Source organism: Corvus moneduloides, chromosome 8, assembly GCF_009650955.1.
Source record: "Corvus moneduloides isolate bCorMon1 chromosome 8, bCorMon1.pri, whole genome shotgun sequence".
Lineage (NCBI taxonomy): Eukaryota > Metazoa > Chordata > Aves > Passeriformes > Corvidae > Corvus > Corvus moneduloides.
The window spans coordinates 16,361,621-16,374,259 of record NC_045483.1 but is presented as its reverse complement, the minus strand read 5'-3'; the positions used below and the strand labels follow the sequence as shown (position 1 = coordinate 16,374,259).

The 12,639-nt window shown below is 36.2% G+C and overlaps 1 protein-coding gene across 4 annotated transcripts in view; it reads right to left on the bottom strand.

The window, feature by feature from the left end:
- Window positions 1–441: 441 nt before the first annotated feature.
- LGI1 (leucine rich glioma inactivated 1) overlaps window positions 442–12,639 on the bottom strand; it is a 32,411-nt gene continuing 20,213 nt past the window's right edge. For 3 of the 4 annotated variants that reach the window (XM_032115468.1, XM_032115469.1, XM_032115471.1), the window contains 6 exons: window positions 11,387–11,458; window positions 11,212–11,283; window positions 7,099–7,170; window positions 5,694–5,863; window positions 5,113–5,277; window positions 442–5,028 (listed from right to left, as the gene is read on the bottom strand). In XM_032115468.1, coding sequence (XP_031971359.1) covers window positions 4,211–5,028; window positions 5,113–5,277; window positions 5,694–5,863; window positions 7,099–7,170; window positions 11,212–11,283; window positions 11,387–11,458 — 1,369 coding nt within the window. In that variant the 3' untranslated portion in view covers window positions 442–4,210. The remainder of the gene's footprint in view (window positions 5,029–5,112; window positions 5,278–5,693; window positions 5,864–7,098; window positions 7,171–11,211; window positions 11,284–11,386; window positions 11,459–12,639) is intronic. The other variant, XM_032115470.1, reaches the window with a different exon arrangement.

The following is a 12,639-nucleotide window of genomic DNA, read 5'->3' as shown; positions in this document are numbered from 1 at the left end:
GTGAATTGAGTGCTTGGGTTTGCATTTTCCATCTGCTGAACCTGGCTTAACTTCTGTCTGGCCCTGGCAGAGCCCTGGCCCTTTTACTGGGCAGTAGTGTACTCACCATTCCGTTTGTGTTACCACTCTGATGTAACAGAGAGGTGTCAAAAGGAAAAAAATCCACATATTAGGATCATGGATGTAATGCTTTTAGTTTGTAAGCTTCTAACTGTATTTTGCAAGAACTGGGTGATTATCTGGATTTTCAGGGGTCTCCACTGAGGAGAAACCTGGTACGTGTTTCATGGAAAGAAAATTACTTCCTTGAAGGGGAAAACTTCCACACTCTTGAGACTTGCTGTGGGCTTATATTCTGTTCCTAGTTGTAACATTTTGGGCATGCTGACTTCTCTGCTTTCTCTTGGTGCTATTGTCAGTCTGAGGACTTTTTGTTACTTCTATGATTTAAACATTCTTTATTTTCCACTGAATGCTAACACAATATATTGTAATGCTCATATACATAAATACAGCTGTTAGTGAGCTTCCCACTGGAACATATCAAAGCATATCACACGTTATGAACTATGCTAATAATTGTTTCCCATCATCAAGTGTACTTCAAGTGGCTGTTACAACCCCTTCAAATAAAGTTAAAAAAATTAAAATAATTAAGTTATAATTAAAATTAAATACAAACCAGTAATACATTTCTGTTTATTTTACCTTACTCAACAAGATATTTCCTTACTGAATTTCCTTCTTAGTAGCAGAGTGCATTTTGGAATTTTTTTTTTAATGGAAAATAAGTAGGAACAAAAAACCTGCAAGTCCTAGACATTGCAACAGACAAAATAAAAAAAGTTACACATGGTATAGTATCAGATATTCTGAATGTATTTTATATATCTCTTCCAAAGTAGAGAGGTGCATATTCTTTTATATTTGTGCTCTATTAAAAATATAATGAAGTAGTTGTAAAAATACAATACTATTCCATTAATGTTCTTTTTCTCTGTCTTAGACATTAACATGACTAAGGAGCGTCGAGGATCAGCAGTACCCATTAATAACCTTCAACACTGTCTTCTGTAATACATTTAGTAGCTTACATACTCTGTCAGTCATAAACAAAACAATTAGGGAGTTTAGAAAATCCATTACAACTACCGAAGACAGCCAGTCAACCACAAGTAACAGAGACTTTGCTGAAAGAAACAGGTTTTTTAAAACAACATTTTAAAAAAATACCAATGTATCGATGATAAAAGGTTCTATTCTCGTTTTTTGCTGACTCTTCCACTGATATCAGAAGGAATACTGAGCAGAGAACCAGGATGGAATATGGTCTTAGCCTTATGCTCAGATGAGCTGTTAAAAGGCCAGTTTCTGGAATCAGGAAGAAACAGCTCAGGGAACCACCTAATGAGCCTTTACGCTCTTCTACGTTAGGGATTATGAGTTCTGTTCTAAAAATACCCCAGTTCCTTCTGTGGCACAAAGAAATGCTATACTCACACAATAAGAAACTGGCTCTTGTCCCTGTGAGTCTCCACCTGACTGACTAAAGAAAGGGATCTTCAAAAGAGAATGGGTTTCAATTCAGCATTTTATAGTAATTAGTTGGCCTTCCAAAAATTACATAGGCATTAAGAACTTCCCAAATCACTAATGCTTGATTACAGGTAAAATTTTCTGAGACAACAACCAAACTGATATCACAGTTGCGTTTTCCAGCAGATTAATCCCTTGCTACCCTCCACTGTACCATGGCTAGTTTTGTATGTACTGTGAATGTAAAATTCTAGTGACTCACACCCTTGCAGGCATTTAAATTCCTCCTTTAAACCCAGGAGTAACAATGAATTCCCATAAGTCTGTCATATTATTTCAGAATGAGGTAACTCAGAAAAACAATCATAGCACTACTATAGCATAGGCCTTAGCCAGCAAAGCTGGCTGGCTCTGAAATACAATTCCGTGAAACATAAATTTTTCAAGGTACACAATATGTTGTTTGTAAATAAATGTTGGTAGCAGATTAGCAAGTTTCTCCAATTCCACTTAAATTCAGCCAGATGTGGATAACATGTTCATAATGAGGAGGATACATAGCCATTATCTTTATAATTTGATAGAGTGTGCACAAGTACAATGGGAAAAATCAGATCAGAAACAGTGCACATAATTCAATTGGACCTTAAGTAAAAGACTGAAACAGAAGACAAGAAGAAATAGAAAACATTTAATGGTTTGCTGGTAGATTGGAGATGGGTTCATGACTTTGTATTTCATTCCTTTCCCATGCAAAGAGCACTGAAGAAGAAATGGACAAACTGAGTTGGCAATCACAGATGTGTAGCCAATGTTGAGAAATAATAAAAAGTATTATTTGGGTTCATCTGGGGTTTGAAATCATGCTCATATAAAAGCTAAAACCACATAAAGGAAATATGGTTTGACATATAAAGGAAACTGCCAAACAAGAGATTATTTATTAAGAGGATTTTTGGAAATGTATTTATTAAGAAAAAATTGGAAGGTTTCAGCTGTGAAACATAGTTTAAAATCTTTCTACTCACATTGTAAATACTTACGGAATAGGTAATTATTAAGCCAAATACTTAGCAGCTATGGATAAAAAGGCATCAGAAAAATTAACTTATTAGAGTAGTATTGTTCAGGTGAGATTTCTTACTTTTCAAATAACATTAAATATAAAAACCCCTCCATTCTTTATTACAGAAGCATACTGTTTAGGACTGGCTTCCTAAAATATACATTAATCAGCTCATGTGGCTAGCTGAACTGCATAATATGATTAGTTTTATTCACCAATCATTGTCTGTGAATGGTAGAAATGTGTAGAAATGAACAGAGTATTCATGTGTATATTTTGAAGATGGCACTGGAGCACAATGATAACTTAAGTGAATGCAAAGGTGTCTAAAATAAACTTGAGCTCTCTTCCTGAGCTGCACCAAATCATTTTCAGCATCAGTGTAGGTTTCTCTCAAGTGGTGCACTAGATGTATGTAAACAAAAGACTATTTTAACTTTGAGCTTGTAATGGATTTTGATGCCAAATTCAGATTTGGCATAATTTAACAGATATAGTTAGGTTCCCTGGAATTGCATACACTATACAAACTGACTTTATCCTGCCACATTCAAAATTCCCTGAATTTCAGAAGTACCTGCTACTAAGATTCATTGCAGGGTAGTGGAAAAAAATTACTTCCCATTCACTAGCTTCATTCAGAATAAGGAATAAATTCATTGAAGACTAAATAATTGCAATTACAGTGGAAAGACTTGACAAGGACACAGAATTCATGCAAGTGATGTTTGACAGTTCAGCTATAGAAATAGTGCTAGCTGAAAAATAAGCTTTGCTTCCAGCTTTCAGCTTTTCAGCACAGTAACAGCCCCAGTGTTGTACAAGAGATTTGTTTTCTGCTGCTTCAGCATCAGGTGAAGAAACACAGACCTTTACCTTATCTTTTATCCTGCCGAGTTCTTTGTAAATTTTTAGCTATACACAGTACAATGGCCCATCCTGCACTTAGATGTGTATAACTGAACCCTTCATCCTACAACCACATCTAGGTAACTGAATTCTTTTTTCTGCTTAGAGTTCTATTTAAATAAGTGAAGCTTTACATAACTGCAAGGATTGTCCAGGTGATAATCTATAGGCTTGTGTTTCAATGCAGTATCTTTATCAAGAACTTCTTGTTATAAGCAAAACCCACCTGATCTTCAATATTGTGCATCTTCTATGCATTACAACACTGCATTGGGCAATATGCCTTCTTGGCTTTATTTTATATGTGTATAATATATACACAAATAAAAAGTATCACCTGCAAATAATATTTGGAATGTGAAAGACACAAAATGTAAACATTTTATTTGGCAGTTGTTTCAAACAGGTGAATAAATAAATGGAAAAGTACATCTTAATATTCTTTATAGCAACAGATGCAGTTGCACATGTATTTACATATTGTGGATGCAAAGAACAGTTAATTTCTTTTTGTTAAAAAATGCAACTTCCAACACCACTAGACTTGACAATTAAAGATGAAAATACTAGTAATACTTTGTTCTAGCAATCTCAACTTTTAAAGGCATTCATTTGGAAGTAAGATAAGAGAGTCATCATGCATTTAGTTCATTTTGTCCACTTACAGTAGAAAGTCTGATGTAATCTCAGAATTATGTGTCATGCGCTTAAGTCAACTATGACATGTTTATAAATCAATGTAGTTCCCTTAAAACTTGAAGCAAAGAGAAAATCTCGTTTATCGATGGAGACATGTATGAAAGATCTTGGTGCCTGTACGTTTAATTCTTGAAACTTCACAAATTTTGCCTTTTCCGCATCCCAATAATAGACTTGAGTGAAAGAATAATCACTTCCAAGAATGGCATATTGATAATTATTTATCTGAAGTGGTTGGAATACCATTGACCCTCGGGATGGCATCCTTTGTAAATCCAGAAATGCTGAACCACCCCATTTCATTACTTTAGAGTCCCCAATAAATCTTGTTAAGCAAATGTATACATCCTCTTTCACTTTGAAATGCTTCACTGCATATGCGTCTTCCATATCTTGAATATCAAACCGCTTAACAAATTCATTTGTTCCTTTGTTCCATTGATATATTACAGGTCTTTGGGAACTACTTGACAGAATTAAATGTGGTTTGCCAGATATTTCAAGATACTCCACATCAGTATCTCTGTACCAGGCGTGCAGAGACTGATGGGAATAAAATCCATTCCCATTCCACTTGTAAACCGTGGTGAAACCAGCCTTTGAACTGTCTGCAACAACAAAATACCAGTCTTCAGCAATCCTGAAAGTTTCAATGTCATTGGGTTTTCGGATTTTAAGGATTTCAATATCTTGAATTTTTATAAACTTATTAGCAAAAATATCTCTTTTATATATGTGGGAGCCTCCAAACAGCTGTGCGACAATGACATACAGCTGGCTCTCAATTACTATAGGTTTACACACAACAGTTGAAGTACCTATAAAGAGAAAAGTAAAAGACAGGGTTAGTACCACTTCCTGGATAATTTGTTGTAATGTTATTTGTCAAGCAGCGTTCATACCTGTAATGTTGTCGTAATTCCTGAACATCACTTCCACATGGTCCCATTCAAGAAAGATGCATTTTCCGGTAAAAGGCTGAGCAATAACCACGTGTTCATCATTCATATATGAGAAAGTATCTACTGACAGAGATTGGTATGGCAGGGACTGATAAACTTCAAATTCTGCAAAAGTGCACACAACAGATGATAATTACAGAGATACTTTACATACTGTACTGAAAAAAAGTCTGCTTATCCAATACCAATTTATTACAAATTACAGTATTTCATCACTAGTCCAATTTTTCTATTGATAAAGGAGCACTACAGTTTGGTTTTCAATCTTTCTCAATAAAAAGAGGTAGTGTTCTATGTCCAAGTTTTCCAAATCCTTATGTAACATATTGAAGTTTGAGTAGATACTGCAATATGGGACACTGCTCCTAAATGATTCCCATGTCAGACTTAGACCATCAAAGAGTTCAATATTGATTTTAGTAGAAATCCCATCCAGAATGCAGCCTTCCTGCAAAAAGGGGCTCTAGAATGAAAAACTATAACTTTAATTTAACAAGATTAAATAATTTGAGGCACATTACCTGTAATAATGCAATCAAACTCTTCCGGAGAGAGGCTATTGATTTTGCGCTTCTTATATTCTGGTGGGCTTTCACAGTAAATGTCTTCAACAGTTGCATTGGTGCTGCCCAACCACTCCACTAACCACTTCAGTTTGCAGTCACAATTAAATGCATTGCCTCTAAGATCTCTACAACAAATAAATCATGCATCGAAAATAAGTAGTCAGCTAATGTGTTTCTCCTAGAGAACAACAAAACAGGCTTTTGTTAAGTATGTGCCCTCTTGCTTATTCTCACTTGCGGCCTTCCTGGCTTAATTTGTCCTGACCCATAGCTAAACCTGCATACCAGAACCCACACAGCTTTAATTATATTAAGGTAATCCAGGAGATCTTAACTTGGTGATCAGTCAGAAATTTTTATTGATTTCCCCGAGTTTACAGGTAGGCAAAAGCCTACCAAACTAGTGACCCCTGCTTCTTTTGGATTACCCTTTCTCAGAAAGAACTTTCTAGATAACAAAATAGGAATTAATGTAACCTGATGGTCAGTCGGTCAGTATTCACTATCTCCTTTAGATACACTCATCTGGGGCTTCAGGAGACACAAGCAAAGGAGTTCTGTTCAAGTCTTTTACAGCTGTCTTCAGACAGATTTCCCATCGTATGTACAGGAACAGGCAAGCGCCAGGACCAGACTGTGTGACCACCTGGCCACGATCAGTCGTGCCAAGTAATGCTCCCAAATACACTGGCCACGTCCACATCTTACTACTGCAGCTCTGCACTAGGAATTCAGCCCACCTTGTTAATACAGGCAGCAGGCCAAGGATTTCTGTTTATTATCCCAGATCAGATGAAATGGGATTTGGTATATTCTAAACAGGATCTATTTCACTAAAGCAACTATAAGATTTATCTGTTTATCTGTATTTTGTGGTTTTACTAGTATTTTATATATATATATATATATATTTAAGCAAATTGATGTTTTGATTTGGTTTCAATTAGATTTAGTATGGGATACTTACTTAGACACATGCTTTATTGAGAAAAGACAGCTTTCCCAGACATTGCTTACACATTAAAATGTTACTCCCTTAAATATCTTCCACCTTCCCCACATGCCTTGCTCTCTCATGCATCCCTAAGGATCCTCCCTTTTTAATCACGAAATCTTAATGAACATGCAGCTTTATTACATAAATACTAACAATATTACTTATCTTCATAACTGGTGGAATGTTCAAAACTATCACAAATTCTCAACAACAAAAACTGCAAGCCTATCCATACTGTGTAGTCTCTACCCAGTAATAAGATCCATTACTGGCTACTGGTTTGAATGGTTACTCAGAAAGTCCTCTAAAATAATCTCTTTATACTTCTAGTATAATTAATAGATTAATTAATTGCTTTCTTACACATTTGTTAAAGAATCCAAGCCTTTGAATATGTCTTTTGGAAGTGACTGGAGATTATTATTTGCAAGACTCCTGTAAAAGAAAACACTTCAGTATTAGTGCTAGTTCATGAAACTGTACATTTTTGCAAGTTGTGGTATACTGTGTGGGGTTTTTTCTTATGACAAAGAACACTGGTATTCTCCAGCACTTAGTTCTAAAAGATTGCTTTTAAGAATAGCTCACTTACTTTGTGACTTTTCCTTCCACTAAAATGCCATGCCTCTTTCTACTTTCTCACTCTTCAGCAGCCTTACAGCATTTACAATACTTCACTTAGCAGGGTAAAAAGTGCTATCACCTTTGGTGTTTTGCCAACACCATTTAACATTTTAAAACAGTCATGATTGGATCTACTGATGTTTTCCTAATGAGATCCCAATACATGGTGTTCATATCACTGCAATTTCCCCACTTTCTTGCGCTTCTTCTGGAAGGAAAATCTTACTACTATGGGCTGATGGGCTTAGGCTTGGCTGATAGTTTTTGAAAATATGCAGTAATAGGCTATAAATTGCTGATTGGCATGTGTTGCTTTCCTGGAATGTGCATGTGTGTGTGTAAGTTGTATTAGACCAGCAAAAAAATGTTATTAATTCCCAGTTTTTAATGTTGGGAAAACTTGTTTAAATTCAGTGAGTATCCTAGCTAGTAAAAGTGATGAGGAAATGTGAGCAGGCTTTGAACAAACAGTATATTACATTTCAGTCACTGTCTCTGTGAGTCCACCAAAGGTCTCAGATGTCACGGGGGGCATGATAGAAAAAGAATAATGTTGTAAGGTATAGTTTATGCCTCTTCCAATTAACAGAATTATTTATTTCTTATGAGAAGAAGCAAAAATGGAAAGAAATCATTCTAGATTAAGATCTGTTAGAATCTGTAGCTAGTAAGACTTAGAACCTCTTCTGTTTTAATTTGTAAACATAAATGTTATCTATTAACCACAATTTCTCTAGCCAAACAAAGACACATAGGCACATACAAGAACAAGCCCAGATGTACTAGGTCTGCTGCCTGATTTAAAAATAAGTGTTTGTCTGATCAGGAATAGTAAATATGGGAGGCTTCCATTAGTCCATTCTGACTTCACCACTTTCAGAGTATGCCTCATTGTAACACTGTATGTGAATGTATCATGTGCTTCACTTATGTGCAATTTCATGCTGCAGAGCAATTCTTTAAAAGTCAGGTATTCACTTGGAAAAAGCTGTGTGGACTTGCAAGCTGAGACAAGTTTAATGCCCTATATAGTTTTTATATGTTATTATATAGCAAACTAATAGGGACGATGTTCTTCACCACTGCCATGGGAATATGACTGACAGAAAAATTTAGGCAAGGTTTATGCATTTGCCAATTTTTGAATGAAAATTACGCAATTTATATTCCACTGTTAAAAAGCATACTTATATACTAGAAAACAGTGTCTTGACTAGATGGTGCTGTACGTGGTATTTGGTTTATAACAACAGAGTAAAGTTTGACTCAAACATGCAGTTAAACTTATGGTGACAGTTCTGAAAGAAATGCAATCAAAATTATGTATTGTGCATAGAAATTATTGTCCAATGCCAACTGTAAGATTTTGACATTAAATTAGTAAATTAGTAAAAAAATGCAATCTTTTTAAAATTTTTCTGTTCTTAAATGTACTCTGACCAGAAAATAAATCCTGTTGCACAAGAATAAATACTAGATGGCTCTCTTTTACAATAAGGAGACACTGTAATTATTGAAGTTAATCGCATTATAAAAGTACAAATGTTTGGATAGCTTACTGCATTCCACAGTTTATGTTGTGAAAAGGAAGTAATAGAATAAATAGAACAAAGTTCATCTTATCTAACTTCATAGAACTTATTTGCATGCTCATTTACTATGATTCTTTTAAATATATTTTACGTACACAAGTACTCTCTTGTTTCTTAAATGAAAAGTGCCTCAGGGTGCCAAATGATCATTATTAATGTGTATGTGCAATTTTTCCCAAAAGATGGCAAGTGGTTCTGCAAGCAAATTAAACTAGTGGTGCCTCTGCAGTTATTTTCCACAAATTTCTCATTGTCTTTGTGAATAGTGCTCCATGGACAAGAGCAGCATGATGCACAAATCTATGCCCCAAAAATGTGCATGCAAATGGCAGTTGCTCCTCAAATGTGGTTCTGTCTTTTGCATATGTTTTCTCTCGTGAAACTCCTGACATCCCCAGAAACCAATGTAACAGGCAAGACAAGAGATTAGTCTTGGACTAAATGCTCTGTGGAGAAGAAACTGTGCCTTCCTCTGTTCTAGAAAAGCAATTTGTTCACTAGGAGAAGCAGCTACTAAATAAGTAAATGAATATAATAAATAATGTACTGGACCCATTTGTGAATATAAAGCTACTCGTGCATAAATATTTTGAAGATAGGCTCCCAGTTACCAGCCTTATCCAGCTATCTGTGTTTTCTGACAACAGTATAATTCTGCCTGGACCTCTAATATGGATTGTTATCGGATGTGCACAGCCTTCTTATGTACCTCTTTCCCTCTCCTCTCTCCTTCCTCTTCCTCAGACCTACAGTCATTCCGTAAGTAACTTTATCTACACAAGTAGCCACAGTAGGCCTGGTTTCAGCCAGCTGTAAATCTTGTCCTGACCAAAAGGGAAAGCATAAAGTGTTTTATGGTACATTTACTAGGTGGTGACGATGTGGTAAATTGCAATTTGACAATTATAGTTATGCATTAACTGTTTAAAATGGAACCTTTGCTTTCTCTCCTCTGTCAAAATATATGAAAGAAAAAGTTAAATGACCCTGTTTCAAAACCCTCTTGGAGATTATCATGTTAAGGCCAAAAGGTCAGAATCCACTCCCTTGCCTATGACATGCACCCCATGACATGCTTCAGAATGCAGATGCTCAGAACTGGGTATAAATCCATGTCAGGCACACTACAGATGCTTCCTTTTCTTCCTTTTCTTATTTTGTATTTTTTTCTGTTTTCTTGTAGTGTGTATTTTGTTTTTAAAAAATTTATTCCTCATTAAAGTACAATTATTACTAAAAGATAAACTTGCTGTAAGATAAGAGACAAAAGCCTGTATAAAAAACTGTCTCCCTAGCTCAGAGACAAGGATGCTACTCTTGTTTGCAGTGAAATGTTGCAGGTATTTGTTGCCAATGTGTGTCTCACCTGCTGGGCACAGTGTCAGAAATGCCCCTCCTGGTGTGGGCATGGGCAGCATTGCTCCTACTGCCACATCGGCATCCAGAGTGCCTTGGACTAATTTCCCCTCCCATCTAATGTAGCAAGGGGCTGCAGCAGGTCAGAGGGCAAGAGCTGGCCATGTTTCCAAGATAGCCAAAGGGCTGAGCAGCACACAAGGAATGGTAAGCAGATCCCAGTGTCAGCGGGTGACAGATCCTAACTGTGGGAAGCTCTTGCTCACATGCAGGAGAGGACAGGGTGCTGAGATGGGTAGGTGCAGAATGGAAGAAGTAGATCAGTAAGCCATAATAAATACATCTTGTTGCAAGTGTTCTATTTAAAACTGCTTTGGGTGGGTTATTTTCAAGTTTGATTTAGTCAAATTCTTGCGGATACTATTACTGTCTGAAGTGGACACAGGCACAGACAGTGATGGCCTGTCCAAAGAATGACTGCAATATTCTCCTGGATCCATGTCAGACTAGGGTGCGTGGAAAGAGGTGTGTGTCCACCCCTCAGCCTCCCACATACCTAACCACAGCTCCTCCTTTCCAAGTCCCAAACTGGGACTCACCTCATCAGTGCCAAGATTCCCAATTCATACTCCTCCCTGCTTCTACATGCTCAGCTGGGAATCCCCTGTGCCCCAAGCAGAGAAAGTCAGGGAACTACTGCCTAACACGTATTTCTTTGCCTTCTACACATACCACAGTTTGGAAGTCTTTGATGGAAACCCAAAGATTAACATTCTAATTAAATTACTATTAATACTACTTATATAATATGAACAGTTATATATGAAAATGAGAAATTCAACAACACAGTGGTTCAGTTACTGTATTAAATACATCAAGTAATATATTCAATCACTTTACTTACAGGTGAATTAAAGATTTCAGTCCTCTGAAAGTATTTCTTGAAATTGACTTAATGCTGTTGTTCTCTATGAACCTGTAATGGGTCGTAAAGTGATTCTGGTCAAAGCAATGCCTGGAACTTGGAAGCCCAACCCCTCTACTCAATAATGCCAGGAAATATACTTTTGTCCACTCACAAATATTCCAGATGAGGAAGGCCCATGAAAGCATCATCACTAATAACATCAAAAGTGTTGGACGTAAACAACCTGCATAAAGAAATGCAAAACAAAAGACCATTAGGTTATTAGCAGCTTTAGAAAATGGTTCAGCAAGCCATGGTAGGCCAAATTTCCACTGCTTGGTTTCATGTTTTTTCTGTGCAAGCACTGTAAGTAAGACTGTAAGGCTGATATATAGCACCATAGTGTGGTGCAAAGGGAAGGATCCAACCATTGTCAACTGGGGCCATCTGATAAAATTCCTTTGACTTCTGTGGGATGTAAACATGGGTTTATCATGCCAGTGAAACAATGGGATTGTACAACTGCCTCTGGAGATATATTAGGACGACAATGAAATGTTCAAGTACTACAGAGGTTTAAATTGTCTTGGTTTAAATTGCTGGTTAGCCAGACATCAGGTTGAATTTGCAACACTGACAGGAAGGAAAATCCTTTAACTTTTAAGTTAAACTTGTGAGTGTATTTAACCTGAGTGTACTGAGAAGTTACTGAGGAAAAAAAAAGAAAAATCTCTTAATTCAGTCAGTGTTTAAGTCAGAATTATTTTTAAGACCTCATTATACCTCTTGGAGATACTCTTAGTGTATGCATCTAACAGTAAAAGTACCAGCAACACTTTCATTTTATGTAATTTTGTAAGCATTAAAAATGGACTAGCATTGATTTTTCCAGCTTTATTTATGCTTATCAGCCGTGTTTGCATTTGTCCATTATAATCTAGCCCTGGACCGCCACACTTTTATTGTGGTGAGACATCATCAAGTACGATGACCTTTACCCCAGTGGAATACTACATGCACATCTATATTTTAATCAATTGACCTGATGGATAAATAGATTCATACGATGACGTCCTTAGACATTCAGGAATGCAAGATTTCCAAGTACTAATTTAACCACTTAATGAGTTAATATCTTATTTTGAAGTTTACATTCAGAATAAATTGCAGGTAATTTATTTTCTCACTTGGCTGTTGCAGATTGTGCTTTTTCCACTTTAGGTACGTTCCTATATGAAGTGTATGAAAAAATACAAGCAGGAAATTCTTCCTTTTTGTCAAAATCAAGAAGTACTTCAATTTTAGAGAAAACAAGTATTTTTGTAGAGTCCTTGAACCAGAAAACCAATTTATTAAATCCTGCAACTAATTTTACTTTTCTGATGTGATTTGACTGGATAATTTTTCCTTTTCTGCACTCTACTG